The 26,624-nt window shown below is 39.9% G+C and overlaps 1 protein-coding gene across 7 annotated transcripts in view; it reads right to left on the reverse strand.

Moving 5' to 3' along the window:
- Positions 1–17,054: 17,054 nt before the first annotated feature.
- The window catches only part of ST3GAL5 (ST3 beta-galactoside alpha-2,3-sialyltransferase 5), a 31,079-nt gene continuing 21,509 nt past the window's right edge, over positions 17,055–26,624 (reverse strand). For all 7 annotated transcript variants that reach the window (XM_088139456.1, XM_088139454.1, XM_088139457.1 and 4 more), the window contains 4 exons: positions 25,038–25,381; positions 24,565–24,751; positions 22,387–22,545; positions 17,055–21,859 (listed from right to left, as the gene is read on the reverse strand). In XM_088139456.1, coding sequence (XP_087995582.1) covers positions 21,590–21,859; positions 22,387–22,545; positions 24,565–24,751; positions 25,038–25,381 — 960 coding nt within the window. In that variant the 3' untranslated portion in view covers positions 17,055–21,589. The remainder of the gene's footprint in view (positions 21,860–22,386; positions 22,546–24,564; positions 24,752–25,037; positions 25,382–26,624) is intronic.

The following is a 26,624-nucleotide window of genomic DNA, read 5'->3' on the forward strand; positions in this document are numbered from 1 at the left end:
CCAGTTGCCACCACTTATATTCTAGTGTACCACTGATTACATTTAGAATCAGATTTTCTACCAGGAGCTCAAGTCAACCTACAGGTTCATTCCTTCTCTTTATCTAATCATTTGCCCCTCCCCATATCTCTTTCCTTAGGTGTAATAGAGGGCAGTGCTTTTGGATGGCTGCCTGCCTTTATGTGCTCCCCCAAGATGTGATGTGTAACATATGGGGTTCCATTTGGGGTCATACAAAATGTCCTGTATCAGGCTAGTTGGCAATCATACCAAAGTGTTCCCATTGGGGAACACACCCCTACCTTATCTAAGTAAGTTAGGGAAAAGGAAGCAGTACTGTACTGGTAACCCAATGGCAGTGATGGCCAAGGATCACTGATTGGCAGAAATGTGCTGATGTACAGAGATAAGGTACACTGAACGGGTTGTTCAAAATATAACCCATCATTACATTGACCAAAACTGCTACGGGGCTGGTTTTGGAAAGTCTTGGTTCTGAATGTTAAAGATCCTGATGGTTCTACAATACAGAAGAACCTAATTTCCCAGCTCCCATCTGAACCTGAAATCTTCACCTAAAGCCCTTCACGCTTGTACACAAGTGGGTATCTAGACTTGCAAAGGTGAGATGAGGAACTATGAGGGAGATTGGTATTCTGTCATCTTGTTAGCTTTCTGGTTTACTATAGTGGAATCTAGACAATTCTGCCTTAATCTGGTGTGGTTTTAGGTCCTCAAATTGCTGTAATTGCAAGTTCTTTATATTTTTCAGATTGGCTATCGCTTGTTCTTTACTACAGTACTGTTTCATATTTATAGGATAGTTTCTATTTTATTTATGTTTATGGTACCTTAAATATTGTCCAGTAAAAAGGGAATATATAGGCTTTTAAAAAAAATAAACAAAGTCTCAGATAACATGCTTATGTTTAACTTAATCTGCAGTGCTTGATCTCTCTGACTCTATAGCTTATTCTCTGAAAATGTGCTACAACAATGGTAATGGCTTTAAAGAGCAATTTTGGAGAAGGCTAAATTATTTTATATATTTAGTGTACTGAGGAGATTGTTTTGAGGTGTCTGTCAAGAGGGAGAGAAAGCCACAGAGAACCAGTGTGATATAGTGGTTTAACTAGACCTGAGGGACACAAATTCAAGTCCATCTTCAACCATGGAAGTTCATCAGATGATTTTATGATTGTTCAGCTCAATCTATTACAGGGCATGTGTTCTGAGGAAATTGGAGAATGTAGCATTATGTATTGTGTATTTTTTCCTGAACAAAAAGTAGAATCTAAGTGTATCAGAAAGACATATTTTCCCTTTAATTTTCTGTAGAAAGTGAGATTTACAGACATTAACATGAAGTGTTCTTCCTTATGCCAAGCACCATACCAGAATCTATGAAAGGCAACATTTATTCTTTTAAAATATTTGAAGTGGGATAACTATGATAACCTACAATTAATTAATTATGGAATGCTGATACGTCACAAAGACACACATTCAAATCTTAAATTGGCTTTCTATGCACAAACTGGCCAATCACAATTTAGTGTGGCATGATACACAACCCCAGGTCACAACCTGGGATTCAGTTTGCATGGCTCCATAAAAATACTGTAGACTGAGTAAACCATAATAAAATTAACTGTGGGTAACTATGTTCTGTGAAAAGAGCCATTTAGTTAATAATGACAAAATGATGCATTTTGTATATCATTCTGGAAGTATCCATTTAAATATCTAGGAGGAACAATATTTAATTTAAATAAAAACAATGGTTTCCTGTACAGAATACTGAAGTCCTACTCAATTCTGTCATAATATTCAAAGTGAGTCAACTAAATATAATTATTTTAAAGCTTATGATTACAGCATTTAGATTTGAAATTTCTGCTACTCCTTGCAGATAAAGTACCCCAAGAATACAGCAGTCAAAGAATAAAGGATATACAGAAGATTAAAATTCATAATCTAGAAGGTGGATTGGAAATGTTTTTGAAACTCCATTTATTCTAGGATTTTACCCTGAAAGTTTTACCTTTAAACTCTGCACCATGATAGTCCAAAACATATTTAAAAAGCCTAATTCCTTGCAGAAAAATAATTGCACCTTTTAGACCAACATACATTTAAATCTTATCTAATAAAATAATTAATCATAATTGGATGTTGACTATAGGTATGGAGGTGATGTAGGTATGAAGAAGGAAAAAGAACTGGAGATCAGCAGCCCTTTCTTGAGACCGCTGGACAATTCCCATAGGGCAAGACTTTGTGGGTGACCACCAAGACCATCCTACAGCACAGGTGCTGCCTGGGGCTTTCATGCTGCAAACATCTTCATATGTGGAAGGATCCATTGGACTCAGGCGTTTGGCCCCAGTGAACTAAGTTCTTCTGGTGTGCCCCCCTGCTCTGATCCCTTGCTTGGTTCTTCAGGGGAGAAACTCTTGGTATCAGTGCCTTCCTCTGACCTTCAGCTGCTATGTGGAACTGCTCTGGCCACCGGAGTGCATGAGTTCCACCCATGGGCCTCAGGGCAAGCCTTGAAGCAGTCAGGAAGGGCTACCACCAAACCTCAGAGTATCCTACTTCATCTCTCCTACTTCACCTCTCAAAGCAGATGCTTTGGCTCACGAGCACTGGGCTAGTCCCACTCTGTCTTCATTTCCCATCTGATGCAGGTGAGGTACTGGATGTCCTGGATTGAGGCACAGGGAAAGAAAATGACCATGGCAGAGTCCAACTGGAACATACTTTGACTTGGTTGAAGTGGACCCTGTACAAGGTTGGTTTCTCAGGAAAACCGGCTAGGTGTTTTCAGGAAAGAGGAACTGGGTATTTTAAGTCGGGCTACGAGATCTGGGCTTCAGATATCCAGACAATCAGTAGATGGTAGCAAATGACTTGCTTCTGTCTCTCTCTCCTGCTATCTAGTGGTCATCCAGAGATTTGCAGCCCAGAACTGGTAGCCTTGGTTCATATTTTGAAATCTAACGGCAAACACTTTTTATGGAGAAACAGTTTTGTGAATCCACAGAGCATATGGTCAAAGGCTGCACAACTGTGAGCAATATCTACTGTCTACCCCCATCCTAGATTTTGCTTTCTAGGCACTGCAGTATCCAGACCAAGGGCAACATCATACTGGATGCATGAATGAATCTTATGACATGGGAGGAAGGACAAACTGCCCCACCTACATGCTAAGGCTGGTGGACAGCTCTGGACTAAATCCTTCTCTTTCTTACCCTATTCAATATTTTGAAATGGCATTTCAACTCCATGAGTGCTCACAGAATGGAAACGCTCTTCTTTAAAGACTTATTGCAAGCTTCTTTTTCTGCAGTGTTGCTTTGCCTCTGCAAACCACGCACTACTGGAATCCAGTCAAAGTTTTACGGTCCTTCAAATTGAGGTTGGAGCCAGAGAGGAAATACTAAAATCCTGTATATACAACTTCTGTCTGTGACAGGGAGAGAAATTCCATGAAAATTAGCAACTCAGTAGTGGATGAAGTTATATCTGATTCAAAGTCTAGGAGGTTGTTTCTTTCTCATTGCAAGAAACAATGACATTGTCGTGCAAGAAAATTTAGGATCTTTAAGTAATGTTGAAGCCTAAGTTGGGAACAAGTTTTGTTAGCGCCAAGTATTTAATTAACAACAGCCCATCATTTCGGAAGGTTATGCACTCTAAGGAGTTTATGCTAGGAGGAAAATACCCTACTTGTTTTCAAATTTTAAGTGCTATATGTGTTCAGTTAACATTCTGGAATCCATATGTCAAGTCTTTATCTTACTTTTAGTTTTTAAAATTATATATATGCCAAGGTTAGGGAGGTGATTCCAAGTATTTCCAAAGTGCAATCCATCAGTCAATCAATCAATTTCAGTACCAGTTTCCAGGGATTCCTCCACCCCTTTATCCCATTCCAAAATCATCTGGAAATATAATGGAAGGGACTTAGTCTCATAGAAGAACCACAAAGTGGAAAAAAATACAACAAATTACTTGGTTCCATATTTTAGGGAAGTGTATCCTATGTAGGGGTGTTAAACTATAGAACAGAATTGTGATGCAGCTAAAAAATGAATTAGTGTTGTGTATGCCTCCTGGAGCTCCTGAAAAAAATGGCAGAATATTAACACACTTTCTATTCAATGTGGTCTTCACTCAAGAATTTTTTTAAATTCTTGAACATTTCCAGACAAACAAGCTGTCCCCATTAAAAGAATATATTTCAATACATATGGCTGACATCAGGTCAAAGTATTATCTGATTGTTATTAATCTGTGACATCTCCTTCACATATGCTAACAGGGGTATCCAGGAGGCAGGGTGTCAAAAAAGTCAAGATGGCATCTGTGACCATGTGCTCTCACCCCCTTTCTATGTGTGTTGCAGACTTTTTTGACAACCTCTCCCCCCATTTATTTATTAAATTTGTCCCCCACCCATCTCCCCCCAATGAGGGCACACAAGGGACAAGATACCCTTGTATGCTAAGCAACAAGGGGTAGATTTGAATTTATAAAATGGACCCATAGCATTTTTCGACCATTATATGAAATGCTATAGCATGGATACTTAGGGATGACCTGTGCACCAAAAAGGTACTATTTCCACCCAATTTCCAGTGATGTAGTAGTTGCGTTTGTTCTTTGCCGCAAAGGATAATCTTGCAGCATTTAAAGAGAAATAAAAGCATTCATGTGTAATGGGATTCTCTGCATTAGAGTTTAATTCTTCAGGTATGGAATGCATATTTTGGTTGGCGGGTTATGTCACGCCTTTGATGGAATGGGGTCTAATCCCCAAAGTTTAGGTCAGAACACTATGGCAAGAGTTTCAGGTGTCACAACCATCTTCTGAGCCAAATTTCCAAAGCCCTTTTTTGGGGCAGATTCAAAATTCACCTATCTGCTCTGAAAATCTTTCAGAAATGGTCTGAAACAGCTTCAGTGAAGCAACTACTCCAAACGAGGACTCTAACAGGTAGGTCCATGTGGTAAGATCCCAGTCATTATAGGGGCCTATTGCTATGAAGAAGCTGTTTCAAACCTTTGATAAGGAAGTTCCCAGGGAACATATGATGATGACAATCATATGGACCACATTAACAGACTCCAGAGACTTGCACCAACCCTCCAAACTACTTTTTGGAGTTGGGTCTCAGTTCTTCTGGGTTAAGATCTCAATTTCTCTGTCTCTTCCCTTGAGAAGCTGTATTATTTCAAATGATGACATTGTAATTAATCATTGTAAATGAGGTTGGTAGTTGAAGATAAACTGCTTTCTGACCTGAGGTTAAAGATACAGACTTTAACAGCATCTGTATCTTTAATTTGCTCTCTTGCTTGCTGAAGGCATTTTTGGAAGGGATTAATCAAAGTTCTCCCATTCAGTATTTGGGTTGGCTGATACATTACAGTCATTGCAGCAGCTCTAAAAAGTTGCTCAGATGGATTAGTGGACCTTTAAAAAAGAGACTAGATAGATAGATAGATAGATAGATAGATAGATAGATAGATAGATAGATAGATAGATAGATAGATAGATGGGTGGATATGGTTACTTGATTACTAGAGTATTATTGGACCATTAGTGTAATGTAATCTTCTAAGTCTGAGGAAATAGAACAAAATATTGTAGGCTGGAAGATCTGCTCATTCCTTCCATATCAAGAAAGGGGTAGCTATATCTCTCCTGCTTCAAGAAGCAGATAGAAAGAAGATCAAAGGAATGGAAGAGTATAATCTTAACATGTTTACCAATAAATGGGGTCTAAAGTACAGATCTCCACTTTTCCAGATTCTGTAACCTAACCCCTTTTCTTCTTAATCAGTTGGATTAATGACACTCTCTGAGACTCTAGCACTCTTGCGAGTAACTGTTAGTGGCTTGACAGTTGGAGATTATGAGTGCATTACAAGTGACAAACTGGAGAACTATTTCTTACACAAAGGATGGGTTGGTGAGGATGTTATAGACCTCTCCTGACCAGCCCCAGTTAGGGCTTAAAGTGACACCCCAACTAAAAGAGGTAGCCTTTCTCTTAAGTACATGTATTTGTTGATTTCTCCACACACACACATACACACCCTATCTTTCTGATTTAAGACAGCCAGTCTAGTGTAGTGGTTAATGTGGGGGTTAGGAGTGGGGAGCACCCAGTTCTCAGCCAGATAAGTTCATTGGATGATTTTAGGCTGGTCCAACTACCTCACAAGGTTGTTCTGAGGAAAATTAAAGAAAGGAGTACTGTGTACGGCATCTAGAGCTCTGGAACAAATGGCAGGATACAAATCAAATCAATCAATTAATCAAAACTATACTTCTGGGATGGACGCAAAAAAAGCCAACATTCAAGGGATTCAACTGGTATCACTTCCTTTAGAGATATACCTGAGTTATAAAATGGAACCTTCTCTGTTCGCACCTACATAGGTTATCCTCCATTTGCCAGCAGTGGTGAAAGAAGCGATTGCAGACCCAATCAGGGAATTGTCATCCTAGCTATGCTTCTCTTGCTAAACACCATTAAGCATAGTTGTTGGCTAACCCAGCTTGATTTTCAAAAAGGAGGTTAGGAGCAATATCTTGTGCGCCACCACAAGAGGTCTGGGTTATTTGATTAAAGATGTTATATTTTTAGCCCTGTTCAGGCATTCAAAAATCAGAACACTCCCCAGGTGAGTCTTCTAATGAAGTCCCACCCGCCCCTGATGTCAGACCAGGGGGGTCCACAAGGAGGTCAAAGACCTCCAGATGGTGGCCCCAGCCATGCAATTGAAGCCCAACCTTTCTTCCTCCATTGCCCTGCAGATACCCCTATGTCAGCCCCATTCAGCTTTCCTTCTGTAGACCTCACATGAGTGGTTTTATCAGGGGGGTTGTCTGAAATGCTTAAAATATTCAGGGTCCCAAATACTGAAATTCAAAACAATCTGGATAGCTTAAAGGAAAGGACTGAAAGTAAAAGTATGAGATAAATTCAAGGTTCTTCATTTAGGAAATGTACTGGTTTGGCAATGTACATGTGAGACAGATCCAGGAATAGCAGACTGCATACCAAATCTGAACCAGCAGCATGTTGTGTTGATCCAAATGGCAAATACAATTTTAGGATGCATTAAGAAAAAAATCTATAATTTCCAAATCACTGGAAATAATTATTCCATTCTACTTTGCTTTGGTTTAACCCTCCCCTTGAGTACTCAGTTCAGTTCTGGGCACTTTAAGAGGAAGAGGAACAGGTTCACCGAAGGACAATGAGAATGATCAGGAGATGAGAATTGTCCTAGGAAAAGAGCTTAAAGGAGTGAGATTATGGTTAGCTTGAGAAAGCTGAAGTGACATGATAGCTCTCTTCCAATACCTGACAGGATGTCACATAGAAGAAACTCAAGACCAGTTCAGACAGACCTGGATCAGACCATCTGTCCAAAATGTTTTAGAGATCCTGCACCAAGCAGGGGTTTGGACTAGAATCTCTGATTCTATTATTCCCCCTCATTCCAGACTGCAGGATGTGGAATAGTGAGTTTAAGCTGAGGAAGGCAGTTCCCAAAGGAGTGTTAGAGAAAGAAATCCCAACAGTCAGAGCTGAAATGAGTGGGCTTTGCTTCATTGGATGGGGGGCAAGCAGAGAGCCATCTCCCCTGCACTAAGGAGAGGGTTGAACATGATGGCCCCTTCCAACCCTCAGGTTCTATGAACATGTGAATGGGGGTTCTACCTCGTATGCATCAAACTCTCTCTGAAATATCAGAGCATTCCTGCCTCTCAGATGCTGTTCTGTTTTGGTTCTCGTTTGCCATTGTTTTTCTCTGCCCTGAATCTGCTAACCGAGCGTTCTCTGGTCTGCGAAAGTCCAAGGTGTTCTTTCATAGTTTCTCCTGTGAATATTTAGGAAAAGAGGGGGAAAGGGGGATATTTTTGGCGAAGTATTTTAACCTTACAAAAGACAGCTGAGCGGCTTGCAGACCTCTGAGATGACAGCTGAACAGCGCCACCTGGTGCCTCCTTTCCCACATAGCAAAAGACCAAGGGACGTCATTTGCAGCTGAAAAGAGACTCAGAACATGAGACCTGAGGCACTTGTGAGTAATCCCAGAGTAATCTGACAGTTGTTTCACAGGTTACTGCTGAGATAATGCTAGTGCAGGAAAAGGTGTTTTGTATGCTCCAAATCTCCCCTCTGGTCCTCTTGAATGATCTGAAGCTGCAGAAGACAGCTATTGTTTCTCCCCGTTCTGTGGCTGTTGTCCTCATGTTCCTCAAGTCTCTTCTTGCCACTGTTCCCCCAGGACCCTGGAAATATTAATCTGGATTTTCTCTCGTCAGGGAGGGAAAGGGGACCTTTGGAAATCTTCTCCATTGGAAGACACCACACTTGGATGGCTGCAATGAGGCATACTCTTTCCATTGGTCTGAAACAGCAGCTTAGTTTAGATGCCAGGAAACAGCAGTTCATTAGCCCATTGATTTAATTGATTTAATTGGCTGAAATAGAATTTCTACTTCCAAGTACTCAAAGAGATGCTCATAGGTTTCTGTGCTTGAACTGGGAAAGTAACTTGAGCGGTCTGGGGAGTAGACACCCTTTTAGTAAGAAGGGTGCCATTTTTCTCTTCTATCTAGTTTAACAGAAATGTGATGATCAACCATGGGTCTACCTCAAGACTCTGAACATGACTCACTGAAGGCAGACACCATTTATCCCAATAAGGAAAACAGCCTTTTCCTGGGCCTGATATCTCAACATTTCCACTCATTTTAGAGAAATTTGAATGTCATATTTCACCTATAACCCTTTTTTTTTTTTTAACTTACCAACATTTCAGTCACTTAAACAACTTCACTGTTGCATGACTTAATTCAGTCAGCTGATGGAGTTAATGGCATATTTGTTCTGGTGTGCCCAGTACAGAAAGAATAGGGTATAGGAATCAACACGACCCATAGTGCTTTCCATTTTATGCAAGAAATGAGAAAAGCCTTGGGTTGGTTGGCTCTGAAAATGTAGTCTTAGGGTGTCTTTGGAGGATTGCCCTGAGAAATTGTCACAACAAACAGCAAATCCTGAGTCACAGCTGTAGAAGAGGCATAATCTTTTCCCCAGAAACCAGTTAAGGGATTCCAAACAGGTTCAACTGCTTCAGAGGAACTTAAGACCCCTGCCAAGAACTATAGATTAGTCAAAAAAAATAACAGGAAAAAGAAGTGAAAGCAATTTTAGAGAACTGGGTTCTTTTTTTCTATCAGAGGAGAAGGCAAACTTTTAGAGATGTCTGCAGGCTGTTGCTGCTTTGGCCAAATGATGAGAGCAGTGTCATCAGACTGCAAGCTTCACTCCTTTTGGGTATGTGTGTGATGTAATATTTTCATTGCTGAAATTTTCCTTTATTTCCTGGAAGAGTTTAAAAGGAAAAATTAGCATCTTTAGTTCTGCAGAAGCTTAAGACACGGTTTTTGTCCCTTGAAACTTTGAAAGGGTAGGGAATTTTGGAGGGGAATTAAGGTTTTAAAGGGGCACCCTAGACCTTTGCAAAACTAATGGCATCCTTTTTGCCCCTTAACACCCATCCAACCCCCCCCAAAAAACGTTAAGAAGGCAAACTATATTCAGACCTACCCATTCTGGGGGGCTCCTCAGAGTGAAACTGAGGGGCTAGGAGTTGGGCTTTATAAGTTGCTTACTCCTGTTCTATTGAATTTTCCAAGTTTTTGTCCTTGTTGAAAACTTAGACAACCTTCTTACCTAAACCCAGGAATGAGTTGAAATAAATGTTTGTATATGAAATTAATCTTCTTTCAAATCTCTCTAAATTCCCTTAAAACAATTATGTATTTCCAACCTGATTCCACATCAAAATAATTTCCAAACAAAATAATTTCCAACCCTTTCCAGGGTTAATGATGTCTTCCCTTTCAAATATGAATATGTTAGTTTATAGAGATGGATTTTTAACCTTGACAATCCTCAAACTACATCTGTTCTCACTTATATATTTATTTATATCCTGCAGCAATAAAAATGACTCCCTTGGATTTATGATGACATTAATTTAATTCCCTGGCTCTTATTCCTAGCCCCCTGAAGAAAACTTATCATGGAGGAAGAGAGATTTATAGAACTTTCGTTTCAAAGGATGGGTCAAACCCAGCATATATATATAATCAAGGCTACCAGTTCTGGGCTGCAAATCTCTGGATGACCACTAAATAGCAGGAGAGAGAGACAGAAGCAAGTCATTTGCTACCATCTACTGATTGTCTGGATATCTGAAGCCCAGATCTCGTAGCCCGACTTAAAATACCCAGTTCCTCTTTCCTGAAAACACCTAGCCGGTTTTCCTGAGAAACCAACCTTGTACAGGGTCCACTTCAACCAAGTCAAAGTATGTTCCAGTTGGACTCTGCCATGGTCATTTTCTTTCCCTGTGCCTCAATCCAGGACATCCAGTACCTCACCTGCATCAGATGGGAAATGAAGACAGAGTGGGACTAGCCCAGTGCTCGTGAGCCAAAGCATCTGCTTTGAGAGGTGAAGTAGGAGAGATGAAGTAGGATACTCTGAGGTTTGGTGGTAGCCCTTCCTGACTGCTTCAAGGCTTGCCCTGAGGCCCATGGGTGGAACTCATGCACTCCGGTGGCCAGAGCAGTTCCACATAGCAGCTGAAGGTCAGAGGAAGGCACTGATACCAAGAGTTTCTCCCCTGAAGAACCAAGCAAGGGATCAGAGCAGGGGGGCACACCAGAAGAACTTAGTTCACTGGGGCCAAACGCCTGAGTCCAATGGATCCTTCCACATATGAAGATGTTTGCAGCATGAAAGCCCCAGGCAGCACCTGTGCTGTAGGATGGTCTTGGTGGTCACCCACAAAGTCTTGCCCTATGGGAATTGCCCAGCTTGTCTCAAGAAGGGGCTGCTGATCTTCAGTTCTTTTTCCTTTCCCTTTTCCTTCTCCATACCTACATCATAGTTGATTCAGTCAACACCTTTTCTTGGTTATTGATCTAATTAGGATGAATGACCTTATAAGATTTAAATGTATGTTGTTCTAAAATATGTTGCTGTAACATAAAATATATGTTGCTCTTATTTTTCTGCAAAGGGTTAGTCTCTTTAAATATGCTTGTTTAAAGAAAAAAAATAATTTCATGAAATAATTCTGGAATAAGTAGAATTTCAAACCATTTAAGTCTACCTTCTAGAACCTTACATGCAATGTATGTTTCTCCACAGTTTATCATCATTTGTCTGTTCTGAACAAGTGGAAAATATTTGAGATTTTGCAAACAATGAAAAGGAAAGTTAGAAAGCCAAAACTCAAGAAGATCTTAAGGTATGGCATATTAATTTCTTTCAGGTGGGAGAATGAGAACCAGATAGTCTTATGGGGATCTTTGGGGTAACTACAAATCCAGACATGATTGTCATTTTATAAGTAGATTATCTTTTGATAACTAGAAATTACTGGATTACATTTCTGCAAATATGGTTAAGGGGAAAAGTGGTGACTGAATTTTTTACTGTATAGTTCCCAAAACAATTACAGGTAGTCCTTGACCTATGACCATTTGATCGTCCAAAGTTACGATCGTACTAAAAAAAGTGACTTATGAGCAGTCCTTACAAATGTTGCGATCAAAATTCAGGTGGTCGGCAACCAGCATGTATTTACAACAGTTGCAGCATCCTGGGGTAACATGATCACCATTTGTGACCTTCCGAGGGGGCTTCCAACAAGCAGTCAATGGGGAAGCTGAATTTACTTAAGAATCACATGACTCGTTTAACAATTGTACTGATTTGCTTAACAACAGTGGCAAAAAAGGTAAAATTGGGCGCGACTCACTTAACAACCACATCACTTAGCAACTTAAGTTCCGGTCCCAATTGTGGTCATAAGTCAAGGAATACCTGAATCTAGATTGGATTTTCATTGATTGGCTTTGCCACAAAACATGAGATACCGGGAGGGACTTTATTCTGGATTTGCAAGTTATGTTTTATGTGGCACTTGCTGAAGAAAAATTGTATTTACAGACTACTTGCAAACAAATACATTAGAACAACACCATCAATTTAAAAAAGAAAAACATTCAACCACTTCTGATACATGGGAACAGCACAGTTCAATGCTCTTATCAGAAAGGACATTCTGAAGTCAGACTGTTTAGATCCCAAAACATTTTGTGCAGCACTAGCTGTCAGTCACTGGAGGCACAGAAATTTCAATGGCTAGAAAGGATGCGCTTATATCAATTTAGATGGATGCATTAAGTAGAACACTTTCTGGGCGGAAAGCAGTTTGGTATCAGTTATACGTACCCAGGTAACCTTTGGGTTAAATTATTGGAATGTAATCCTATCTCTGAAGACAATTGGAAATTTCAGTTAGTTCAAAGTAGGTTACAAATGGAGGTAGCACAAGACGATCAGTTTGTCCGAGAGCTGCCAGTTGATTTTCAGGCCTAGTTCAAAGCTTTACTTCTGATTTTTAATTCCCTAACAACTTGGAGCACAGTATTTTCAGAAACCCCTCTTCCCTTAAAGTATGTTCTTACCCTGGTGCTTCAGTCATCTTTGGAAGTCTCCTCAGAGTGTCACCATCAAGTGAAGAAAGGCAGGTGTGGGAGATTATGGGGAGACTGGGAAAGGAGGAGAAGGAAGAGTAGACATAAAGTCTAGAGATAGGAGGCGAGCCCCTTGATAACTTATCCCATAAATGGCCCTTCATCCTAGGTGGCAACAAAGCTTTACTTCACCTTGGTGAACTCACTATGAAATGAGGGTTGGAAACTCCACTTATGGGTCTAAGATTTACCTTAAGCTAGCACTGACACCTTACTGATGTGTATGTAATTCTTGCTTCTTTTACCTTGTCCACTGCGTGGGGCTTGGCAGGGGCCTCAAGGAAGAAGTCTTCCCAATTGTAGGAGTTATGGCAGTGATGGAATGGGATTCCATTCTGAGCAATGAGGTCGCATCTTTTGGTGTCTTACTGCTATAACGCTGTTCTTTTAAATATCTTTAGTAAATCTTCCTGCTTTGGTGTCCATCTGGAGAATATTGGTTATTGGGAAGATTGGATGGACGGACGGACGGATAATCTGTCTATCATCTATCTGACAACCCCATTTTAACATACATGACATATGGTTAGTTCTTAGAGATGGTAACAGAGACTAGCAGGCAGGTATTGCAGTGAGTCATCTTCCTAAACAGAAAACTATAAGCCTTGTCATCCTCCTCTTTCAAGGGCAATTAAAGTGGGAGGAAAAATATTTAGTAGGTCTGACACAATCAGTCCTGTTTCTCAAGATGCTAAATATTAATTTTTCGAGCAACTTTAATAGACATTATTTACAAGCCTGTTCTCTCAGCAACCTGAGAGATACCATTGTTCTGCTTGTTAGAGTAATATCAAGACATTTCCTTTTCATACAAGCACCAATCCTTGGGATCCTACCCTTCTCCCACGTGGATGGGGATTTTCGCTGGTGCTTGGAAAAGTGTGATGTGCATTGCATTAAGCCATCATGTCATCTGTTTGCTTAGCAGCATGTTGGCTTGTTCAACAAACCATGTAATAGCACATTAGAATTCCACCTGTGAATGCCATCCCACTCAAAGTACATGGAAATCCAATCTTCATAAAAACATTGTTCTTTGTTAACTTCTATTGTCATTATTTCATTTTACAGCAGCTCATTTTTTCATATTGGTTCAAAATAGGGAAAGAAGTACGACAAGGCTGTATACTGTCACCCTGCTTATTTAACTTATATGCAGAGCACATCATGAGAAATGCCAGGCTGGAAGAATCACAAGCCGGAATTAAGATTGCAGGGAGAATCATCAATAACCTCAGATATGCGGACGATACCACCCTAATGGCAGAAAGTGAAGAAGAACTAAAGAGCCTCTTGATGAGGGTGAAAGAGGAGAGTGCGAAAGCTGGCTTGAAACTCAACATTAAAAAAACTAAGATCGGGAGGGCGGAGCTGGCGTCGCGGCGATACGGCGGGCGATCCTGGGCTCCCAGGATGGCAGCCGATATCTCCTCTCCCGGACGGTCCCGATGGACCTAAGCCGTCCCGTAGAGATGGCGAACGCAAAGGGCGCGTCCCGCGGATCTCAGGGACGCCGCAAGTCCCAGATCGATCCGGGGAGAAGCTCTTGAAGCCGGCGGAGGAGAGGCAGCCAAAAATGGCTGCGAAAGCCGGGACAGCTCCAAAGGAAGATGGAAGAGAAGGGTGTCAACTGGGTGAGATGGACTTTTACTATTCAACTATTCTTAGAGAACACCTTAAGTAACTTAAAGAGATTTTTAAAAGTGAAGAAAAGTGGATTAAGCGGCGAGATTGAACCCTATTAAAAAAAAGAAGGGGGAGAAAATTTTTCTTTTCAACTTTCCCTTTTTAGTGGAATTTACAAGATGTTTTTCTTTTAAAAAAAATATATTTTTAACTGGATTGGCTTTCTCTTCTTAATACTCAATAACTCTTTATTTTAAGCCTTTTTTTTTACTAAGATTTCTTTATTGTTATAAGAAATTTATATCTTTTTGACTTTGAAATGGGGAAAGTGGAGTTAAAGAAAGTAAATGAAAGAAAGTTGCACTGCCATTTAGAGGCGCGACTTAGTGCTTTTTTTTTCATTGTGACGCACGCTCAAAGACCCTGTGCTTTCTAAAAAGATAGTGGGATGTGCATGTTTATACAGGTGCCATCCGTAACTATAAACAAGAAAGTGGAGTTGAAAGCGACTTTGAAAACATTAAGATGGAAAGTTTGAGCCAGTCACAAGAGCCTTGATTAGTGGCAGTAGCTCTTTTTTCTGCTAGAAGCTCTGCTTTGCTCTCTATTCCCCCCAGATGGATTTTTTTTTTTAAAGAGGCTTAGCCTTTTCCTTCTTTTCCTTTTCTTTTTTATTTTTCCTTCTTTTTTTTTCTCTCCTTTTGCTTCTTTTTTTCTCTTATTTTTGGCAAGAACAGAGATAAAGAATCCTTTGACTCAATGAAGGTTTATTAAGATAATAGACTATATGAGAAACACAATGCAGAAAAAGATCTTTAAACTATTGAGGATGACTATAAAAAATTGGAAGAAGAGCTGCAGAAATTCTCAAAAAAAAAAAAAAAAAGATATTAAAGCTAAAATGGACTTAATTAAACATAAAACGGGATCATTGGAAAAGGAAGAAATAGTACAAGAAATCAGAAACATTAAACGGAATTATTGTGAGGCCTATAAACTGAGAATTAAAAGGGTTAATCAACTGATAAATGAAGAGAGACAGATTTGTTCTTGGCACTGAGGGTGAGAAAGATTAGACAAGATTATAATGGAAAATCGTACTAAGAGAATGTACAAAAAGAAGAAGTAAAACAATATTGAAAGAAACTATTGCAGATGTTTAAAGAGAAAATCAGGGGAATACAACAATGATGGAACTGACAGAAGCTTCCAAAAGCAGAATGTTCAAAGGACACTTATTATTGCTTTCTCTTATCCAATAATATAGAAAAAAGGAATGAACAGCCAGATATTTTAGGATATTGAATGAAAAGGGTGAACTCAAAATTATGCAAGCGCTGGAATAAAGTATAAATCTGAGATATATAGTTAAAAATTGTATAACATGTAGTGAAATCTGGTTAGAACTGTAACTTGGTTAGAATTGTAATTGATACTGTAACTGATATTGGTTAGAATTGTAACTCTTAAGAATTGGAAAAATTAAAAAGTACTTATGCAGGAGGAAGTTATTCAAAATTATGGAATGTGCAGAGATGAGTTAAATTGAGATTTGAAATTAGAGTAAGAAGATAAGCAATTTTATATGACACGGGATTTGTTTTTATTAATGATTAGATGAGAAAATATAGTAATGTAATAGATTAGGAAATTTTATAATAGAAATTTGATATTAATTATTATATATATACACATATAATAGATAGAGATGTATTACTAATCCTATTGAAAGTTAAAATTTTTTGTAATATATGATTTTATAGATTAGCTATGAATGATTAATAATTGTTAATTGATAAGTATACAAGTATATTTTGAATAGATGATATGAGAATTTAAGATTATGAAAGGGGCACCAACGAGTTTAACTGGTTGACACACGGTATAAAATGGAAGATGCTTTTTTATGCCTTTTTATGTTTTTGTTTGTTCATGTTTGTTTTGTGTTTGTTGTAAAAATAAAAAAAACATTATAAAAAAAAAAAAAAAAAACTAAGATCATGGGATCTGGACCCATCAATTCCTGGCAAATAGAAGGGGTAGAAATGGAAGCAGTAACAGACTTCATTTATTTGGGCTCCAAGATCACCGCAGACGGAGACTGCAGCCATGAAATTAAAAGACGCTTGCTCCTTGGGAGGAAAGCTATGGCAAGCCTAGACAGCATATTAAAAAGCAGAGACGTCACCTTGCCGACAAAGATCCGCATAGTCAAAGCTGTGGTTTTTCCAGTAGTGATCTATGGCTGTGAGAGCTGGACCATAAAGAAGGCTGAGCGCCGAAGAATTGATGCCTTTGAACTGTGGTGCTGGAGAAGACTCTTAAGAGTCCCCTGGACTGCTAGGAGGTCAAACCAGTCAATCTTAAAGGAAATCAACCCTGATTGCTCATTGGAAGGATTGATAATGAAGCTCAAGCTCAGATACTGTGGTCACCTAATGCGAAGAGAGATCTCTTTGGAGAAGACCCTGATGCTGGGAAAGATGGAAGGCAAAAGGAGAAGAGGACGGCAGAGGATGAGATGCTTAGATAGCATCACTGAAGCAATGAGCATGAAACTGAGCAAACTCAGGGAGGCAGTGAAGGACAGGAAGGCCTGGTGCAATATGGTTCATGGGGTCACGAAGAGTCGGACACGACTTAACGACTGAACAACAACAACACCATTTTTTCAAATATTTTTCTCTAACCACTCATATTCCATTTGTAATTTTTTGCATTTCCATTTCCAATTTGTAATTCATTCTTGAAATGAATGTTCACGTTAAAACTCTAGGCATTTGCACACAAAATTTATTTTACAGTACAACATTGGTTGCATTTCATGACTTTACATAATTACAAGACAAAGAATAAAGTTCATCTGCCTGGAGAATCAAGAAACCTGAATCAGTTAATCACATTTTGTTTGTTCATCTATTATTTTCATTTCTGTTGAGTATCTATAACATTTTTCACTCTTCTAAACACATTTACTATTAAGTAATATTGAAATACCTGCATCCAAGGACTAAAGGAAAATTTGTCATTTCAAACTCTCCAAACATCCTTAAAGGATGAGACACAATTCTTTCCTTCATGTCTGGGCCTTGTCTTCTGCTCCCTACAGGGCTGGCAGGACCAGTGTGAGATTAGCTGTCTGTCCTGAACACAAGCATTTGGTCACTATTGCTCTTACGCTAAGTCCCTTTTCCTAGGTCCTTAATGCCTGCTCATAGTGGCCTTTCAGCTGGTCTGTTTGTTGGCTTACTTCATATGCTTTAGTAAATTACATCATATTGTACTTTTATTGCTTTTTACTCTTTTGATAGCTGCCTTGGGGATATTAATTTACATCAGAGATGGTGCAAGCATGAAATTGAATTAATATATACAGCAAACAGGGATACTTTCACCAAAGTGAGGGTCTCCTTTCTGTTTTCTGCCTTCTGAAAATTCCCACAGAGCAAAGGGAGAAGGGAGGGGGGACATTTTTTTCCAGTGATCCTGCCCCCAATCATAATTCTCACAATAACCTGTTAGGGGCACGAACAAGCTATTTCCCTCTCTTTCCCTGCGCATTATTTTCTTCCCTCTCCTGTTACACTCAACCGTGGTGGCCTCTCCATTTTTCCCACTGATAATCCATCATGCCATGTCTCCATCCCAGGTTAAATTAATAGAGTAATAGCACATACCAAACTGCTGGTTCATCTAGGCCCTGCGAGAGGAACTGTTTATAGAAACAATGAGGAAATCCAGCACGTTGATGTAGCTGTGATAAGTAAGGACGTGTAGTACTCAAATGAAAGAGTAAACATTCACATTCAGAGAGACCTTGACAATTCCCTCTGCAAATCATGAGATGAATTACTCTCCGTTTTTTTTTTTTTTAACACCCTGAAACTCAGAAGTTCCTATCACACCTAGAGTCAATAGAAGCGAATATGTGTAGCTCAGGGTTGAACTGTGGGGCCCTTGGGGCTCTCTGAGCTTGGTTCTTTTCTTGCAAACATTTCGTTACCCGGCTAGGTAACAGCTTCAGTGCTAGAAGGGAGTGGGGTTTGGTCTCTGTTTATATACAGTGGCATGCCCTGCCAGTGTGGGTGGGGATGGGGGTGTGGGTTTTGTTTTGTTTTATTTTTTCCCTCTGGTAGGTCCTTGATTAGGGTATTGTTTACTGCTGATTTTATGTCTGGTGATAATCTTGGTGTTAATCTCTGCTTATCTGGGTGATGATTGCTGGCAAGGAGATGTTCAAGCAGTAAACAATCCCTAATCAAGGAACTACCAAGAGGGAAAAAAACCCACTCCCACCGACACTGGCAGAGCAAGCTACTGTATATAGACAGAGAGCAAACCCCACACTCACCAGCACTGATGATGTTACCTAAGCCGGGCAACGAAAAGTTTGCAAGAAAACATCCAAGCTCAAGAGAACCCCAAGGACTCCACACCATTAGAGATGCTTGGATTTTTTTTTTTTAATGCCAATTTATGAATCTGCATTTTTCCATACCTAGAGAGGATCCTATTGTGAAGTGTTTGCTTGTCGTGAGCTGCCCACTGAGTTACTGAGAGCCAGGCGGCATACGAGCTTAATAATTAATTAATTAACCTCCCTTCGTAGAAACAACTTCTTAATTTTAAGATGGCTTGATCTGACTTTCAAACGGGTAAGCATTCTGGCACCCAAATTAGTATATTTTCAAAAATAGTTATTTGGGAAATACATGCCTCTTTTTCAGTTCCTCAAAGTATGTTACGAAATCTTAAAACGTCTTTGAATTTATAGCGTAGTTTGAAGAAAAACATCTTCCCTTCTTAGAAACTAAGGGCCAATTAGATATCACTAAATAAGTATTCTTAATAATTATTAATTATCTTAAATCCACCTTCAATTACCACAAATGAATGGACCACTAACAAACTACTTAAAAATGATTGTTCACTGTCCAGAGTCACTGGTTTGAGATGGGTGGCTACACAAATTGAATTAAATAAATAAATAAATAAAATGGCAACATGTGGGCACAGGAGATGGGGTTTTATCACCTTTATTCCATCATTTTTTTTTTATTCTGTTAGAACGAATTCCCATGTCATAACAAATTGTTCTTAAAATTTGTTTAAGAATATTGTGGTTTCCAGTCTACCTGTTTTCAATACGGTTTAATGGGGGCATGGGGAGATTACACTGATATTCCTTTGGGTTCTCACACTAAGTATAAGGTATCCTGAATCTTGAACTTTATCGCTCTTTCTACAGCAAATTCAGGTTGCTGAGTGGTTCTGAGGACCAGAGCCAAAAGAATGATACTGAGAAACCTGAACATTTTTGGGTAAACTTCCTGCAGGATCAGGAAGCATAAGAGCAAACTAAACTCATCCAGGAAATATACTGTAATCCACAGTTGCAAGAGTTTCTATCCCATCCCTCTAATGAGTAACTTATAACTCATTCTCCTTCATGTTTCAAGACAAAGACATTCAAAATATCGGCGCGTTAGAATGATCTACCACTCCAGTTAGCTGTGGAACACATTCCAAGGGTAATGACCCATGTTCAGAAACTTCTGCCAACATTAAATAGTCAACCCAAAAAAGCTATTTTCAGCTACAGTGGGGCAAAAAAGTATTTAGTCAGCCACCAATTGTGCAAGTTCTCCCACTTAAAAAGATGAGAGAGGCCTGTAATTTTCATCATAGGTATACCTCAACTATGAGAGACAAAATGAGAAAAAAAATCCAGAAAATCACATTGTCTGATTTTTAAAGAATTTATTTGCAAATCATGGTGGAAAATAAGTATTTGGTCACCTACAAACAAGCAAGATGTCTGGCTCTCACAGACCTGTAACTACTTCTTTAAGAGGCTCCTCTGTCCTCCACTCGTTACCTGTAGTAATGGCACCTGTTTGACCTTGTTATCAGTATAAAAGACACCTGTCCACAACCTCAAACAGTCACACTCCAAACTCCACTATGGCCAAGACCAAAGAGCTGTCGAAGGACACCAGAAACAAAATTGTAGACCTGCACCAGGCTGGGAAGACTGAATCTGCAATAGGCAAGCAGCTTGGTGTGAAGAAATCAACTGTGGGAGCAATAATTAGAAAATAGAAGACATATAAGACCCCTGATAATCTCCCTTGATCTGGGGCTCCACGCAAGATCTCACCCTGTGGGGTCAAAATGATCACAAGAACGGTGAGCAAAAATCCCAGAACCACACGGGGGGACCTAGTGAATGACCTGCAGAGAGCTGGGACCAAAGTAACAAAGGCTACCATCAGTAACACACTACGCTGCCAGGGACTCAAATCCTGCAGTGCCAGACCTGTCCCCCTGCTTAAGCCAGTACATGTCCGGGCCCGTCTGAAGTTTGCTAGAGAGCATTTGGATGATCCAGAAGAGGATTGGGAGAATGTCATATGGTCAGATAAAACCAAAGTAGAACGTTTTGGTCTAAACTCAACTCGTGGTGTTTGGAGGAGAGAGAATGCTGAGTTGCATCCAAAGAACACCATACCTACTGTGAAGCATGGGGGTGGAAACATCATGCTTTGGGGCTGTTTTTCTGCAAAGGGACCAGGACGACTGATCTGTGTAAAGGAAAGAATGAATGGGGCCATGTATCGTGAGATTTTGAGTGAACAACTCCTTCCATCAGCAAGGGCACTGAAGATGAAACGTGGCTGGGTCTTTCAGCATGACAATGATCCCAAACACACTGCCCGGGCAACGAAGGAGTGGCTTCATAAGAAACATTTCAAAGTCCTGGAGTGGCCTAGCCAGCCTCCAGATCTCAACCCCATGGAAAACCTTTGGAGGGAGTTGAAAGTCCGTGTTGCCCAGCAACAGCCCAAAACATCACTGCTCTAGAGGAGATCTGCATGGAGGAATGGGCCAAAATACCAGCAACAGTGTGTGAAAACCTTGTGAAGACTTACAGAAAACATTTGACCTCTGTCATTGCCAACGAAGGATATATAACGAAGTATTGAGATGAACTTTGGATATTGACCAAATACTTATTTTCCACCATGATTTGCAAATAAATTCTTTAAAAATCAGACAATGTGATTTTCTGGATTTTTTTCCCCATTTTGTCTCTCATAGTTGAGGTATACCTATGATGAAAATTATAGGCCTCTCTCATCTTTTTAAGTGGGAGAACTTGCACAATTGGTGGCTGACTAAATACTTCTTTGCCCCACTGTACATACAGAAGTTCCTTAGGGTGGTCTGCATGGGGTACTGAAACGGCTTTTTTCAACAGAGGGAAGCTGGCAGGAACATGCAAAAGTCAGTCTCTGACTTGGGGTTCTAGTTGTAGCCTGTTTTTTCACAGAAGTCACAATAGATTCCTCCACTGAGATCTCTCACAGCACCTTCTTTTATCAGCTTTTGCAGAATTACTGTTTCCGTAGTCACGTTGTGCATGGTTTGCCCATTCATTGCCGCCATGCAGAAACTGTCATAATAATGTAGCGGTGTGTCAGGTTGACTCAGGTCATATCCAAATCCAGCTAAACTCACTTCGTCACATAGATGCGTAGCCAGAACAACTGCTGTCACTCCAATTGTGGGTAAGTCCTAGAGGGAATCAAATAAAGATATGTACAGTGGTACCTCAGGTTACGAACGCCTCTGTTAACGAACTTTTTGGGTTACGACCAGCTCCGGCCGCAAAAATTTACCTCGTTTTGCGAACTCCGCCTTGGGGTACGAACAGGATACGCGGCCATTTTCCCTCCCGTGACACGTGGTCCGCGGCCATTTTTCCTCCCGTGACACGTGGTCCGCGGCCATTTTTCCGCCCCTGACACGTGGTCCGCGGCCATTTTTCCGCCCCTGACATGTGGTCCGCGGCCATTTTCCGCCCCTGACATGTGGTCATAGGGAGGGAGACTCTCCCTCCAAGCAATAGCTGCCTCCCTGTCCTCCACGCCAGAACGGATTAACGGTAATTACATTGAACCTTATGGGGAAATTTCCTTCGGGTTGTGACCAATTCGGGGTGCAACCAGAGTCACGGAACGAATTAAGTTCGTAAACCAAGGTTCCACTGTATTTCTTCTGTAATAGCACTGTGCTATTATAAGATCATAAGATAGGCTCACCTTACTCCAGCCCCAGAATTTTGGTTGAGGTTCAGGGTATTGGAGAATATCTACAGCCGTCTCCTTAACGATAATTGGGTTCAAAATCCGAAACTGCTTAGCCGTGACAGGTATTTTCGCAGCCACTTGCTTCCAAAAAAAGAGCTGCATCCAGAGGGGCTAAACAGCAACACCAAAGACATCCAAATTATTATAAGATTTCAAATCTGTTATAACGTGAAGCAATTACTCCAATTTAATTACAGGGGAAAAAATGATACACATTGGTCCTTGCTTAGCTTAGCAACCACAATGGGGACCAGCAACTCCATCGCTAAGCAAAACATCACATGGCCATGCCGGACTTACATCGTCACTTCCCATTTGGTCATTAAACGAGTCACCATGGGTCATTAAGCAAGACATCACGTAACTACGACTTGCAATTTCACTGCAGGCTTCTCCACTGACTCTGCTTGTCATAAGCCGAATGTGAAGCACACAAATGGTGATCACATGAGCACAGGAAGCATGGTCATACACGTGAGGACTGGTCTTAAAGTTACTCTTTCAGCACCATAGTAACTTTGAACGGCTGCTAAACAGAGCAGTCGTTAAGCGAGGTCTACCTGTAATCCCTTAATTGTCAAGGTTTACTAGTCTTCTAAAATGTAATGCCACAGCAGAATTTTCAAAATGGCTACATCTTGATCTTCGACACCTCCAGCCTTATGCGATCTTAAGGAGAAGTGCAAATATTTTTCAAACATCTATATTCAATAGAAATTCCATATATTTCTTATTGTTAGATTGGTTTCTATTTGATTTGATTTTAGTTTATTTCTAATTTTTCACTGTACACCACTTAAGAATGACTTGGCAGTTAAGTGGTGCTAATAAATTTAATGATAATGATAGTAATTTGTTTATTTAATATGCAAATTTATATAACTGATATAGTAATGATTGGTCGAGGGGATGCGGTGGCGCAGCGGCTTAATGACGCTGAAAGTTGCCAGAAATGGTCGACGCTTCAGCGGTTCGAGTCCAGCCTTCGCGTTAAACAGGGTGAGCTCCTGTTTCCTCCCCAGTTCCTGTCAACCCAACAGTTCGAAAACTTACGTGAGCAGATAAATGGGTACTCTCACTCCGGTGGGAGGAAAAATGCTGGCGGCGCCTTGCAAAAAAAAAAAGGAGTTGGGAGCAGTTGCCGGTAAGCGCAAAAAACCGCGCGCGCCCGAAAAAGGGGCGCAAAGTAACGGAAACCCGCCTCCTGCGCTCACCAGCTGGGCTCTGCCCTAGGAAGGAGGCTCTGGCAAACCACTTCCGAAAAACAGTTGCCTTGAAAACTGCAAGGACTCGTCCAAGCAGTCACTGCAGGGTCAGCAATGACTGAAGGCAGACAAAAAAAAAATAAAAAATGATTGGTCGTATTACTTCCAGTAAAACCAAGTATCTGTGCCAGATGGCCATTTGGTGGTACCAAGATAAACCTGAGTTCTTAGAAAAATATATGTTTGTGTTCTACAGAACAATATAACCTAAAAATGTCCATATATGTTGTCACGCACCCATGAAAGCTTTATTCCTCTTTAAGATGCCGCCAGACTTAGTTATAAGAATGTTATTTTAAAAACTGAAAACCTAAAGTCCTTCTCTGAACTTGAATAAATCATTTTCTTCCATTTAGAAATAATCAGAACTATTTGGATGGACTGGTCTCCATACTGATCTAAATTAACATTATTGAAATATTCTCATATTTAAAATAAAGCTACTGCTTCTTTGCGTAACAGTCACAGAACAAAACACTCCTATCATCTGAAAGGCCCTTGGCTCATCACCTAATTCTGATTTTTTAACTGAGCAGCAATTGAATCTCCTTCTTTTAAAGCGACACCTGACTCAACAGCTGAACTACAGGGTGCCCAAATGATTCTCTTTCTTCTTTTCAGAAATGAAAGGGGTTTCTCTCCAAGAATGACAAACTGCAGAATGCCTGGCATGAAACTGGATAAGCATTCTGAGATTTGGCAAGTTTTGAGAAGTTTCATATTCTCAAGTACCAATTCTGGCAGCCCTAACAGTGACTAGATAGAAAAAAATTCAAAATGGAAACTTACTACAGTAAACACACAAACAATACAGTTCTGGTATCGCTGATTTTATATAAATGCAGTATTTAATATCGTTACTTACTAGTGTTTCATTTTTCACCATTGCTTCTATCCAATGAAAATCAGCAGTTTTAAATAAAACTGCCACAAACAAGCCATTTGGATAATATTCATCTTGAGAAAAGGGGGCTCCTTCAGGATACGTCATTCTTATTGTTGTTTTGTTACCGACATCATCTGTATATCCCTGAACAGGTGCACTATTTAACCTGCAAAATACAACGTATCACACAACTGAATGAGCAACTGAATACATGGTAACCACCAATTTCAGATTTGCTGTGAAACAGAAAATTAAAGACCCAGGCAACAGGAAAATAAATGTTTAACTATCTTAACTGGAAATCTTCCTCACCACAGAGATTCAACAAAATTTACACGCTTTCAGCACAGGGGTGACAACTCTAATAGACACTGGAGTTTTCAACAGAGATCCTAGTCTATTTTCTTGCACTGTATTTAATTTATGACCTTAGACAAAAATCCAAGACATACCTTATAACAATATCGAAATTATTCAGGACAGAACCCAGCTTCAACCCGTGTAGTATTCTGCCATTTCCCACAACAACACAACGTTTACAGTGCTTCGACTGCAGGTCTTCTGGTAAATTGTATTCAGGTAGGAGTTGTAGTAAGTTTTGAAGCTTCTCCGAAAATTTGTGAAATCCAAAAGGTGGGTCATATTTGAAGAGAGATGGTTGAGCACTGATATCTTTATTGATAAAAGGAGTCACATCCATACTGTACTTGTTCATAAATAGCTTGTTCATCTTGTTCTTTGCAAAAGATGGCCGACACTCAGCTTGTAGAACTTTCTCTACGTACTTCTGGGCTCTCTAGAGCAGCAAAACAAACCAGCAGGACATGATCCCTCTTTGTGGCAAGAATGTGCAGTCAACACAACCCAGTAATATGAGATTCAAATTTTCACCCATTCTGCTTTGATATCCATTCTTTAGCACACTTGGTGTCTTTCTTTCCCTCCCCCCAAAAACCTTCAGTAAAATAAAACAATTGCATTCCCAAGAATTACCCTCTGCTTGTTGGTCCAAAATTGTTTCTTCACTGCCAATGTTTATAAAAGAGGCAACCTTTTATAAAGCAGTTGCTCTAATTCAGTCTGGTAAGGACAGCCAATGAAAATTAAGGATATTTCAAAAGACATTAAATAAATGACATATTTATCTCTTTTCAGAAAGAAAACTGTTCGTCAAATAAAAAATAACAATTCACAGAGAAAACAAAATTAAGGAAATAAAGATATCCAAGGGGATTTCATACTACTGTATATACTCACAAATAAGCTGAGTAAATTGGGTTTTACTTATCCAGGGATGGGCCTATCTGTGAGAATATACAGTAATACTTTTTTAAAGTACCCATATATCCCATATCTACTCACGTATAAGCCCATCCATGGGTAAGATGACCCTCAAATTTTTAACCAGAATACCATGAAAAATCTATAATCCATGGATTACACATGGATAAGGCAATTGTGAAAATTAAAACATATGGAAATTCTGAGGGTCGGCTTATCCGTGGGTGGCACATTTTTCACAGTATTTTGGTTAAAAATTTGAGGGTCGGCTTATCTGCGGATGGGCTTATATATATGGTACTTTTCTGGGACTGGGAAAAATGGTTACATAATACTTATGTAACTTTATGTAATTTTCCCCATGTATCTTTGGCTGAAAAGGAACTATTTTTCCTTTCAAAAACAGGATCACTGGAAGCAAATGTATCACATTGTAACAAGCTGCCACCTGTTGATCCCAAATCCAGTAACTTTCCTTGCAACCAATATTGATTCAAAAGAAAGTTCATTTATTGAGAATAAGTGTACAGATCCAAAGCATTGTCAAGACTGATCAAAAGCACGCCAAAAGCTGTTTTTCTTACTCCCCCCCCCCCCATCACCCTTAGTTCTTGGTCCTCTGATTCTCTTGCTGGTATGACCTTGAGCGTGCCAGAGCTTGTGATAAGGAGCCATCTGCTTTAAACGGTTTCTCATTCCTACTCCCCCCCCTCCTTTTACAATGGCAGAACCGCAGCATGTAAAAAGCCATTTTTAAA

This window comes from Python bivittatus, unplaced genomic scaffold, assembly GCF_059951505.1.
Source record: "Python bivittatus isolate LINGU-HERP-01145 unplaced genomic scaffold, Pbiv_v1 ctg000210_np1212, whole genome shotgun sequence".
Classification (NCBI taxonomy): Eukaryota; Metazoa; Chordata; class Lepidosauria; order Squamata; family Pythonidae; genus Python; species Python bivittatus.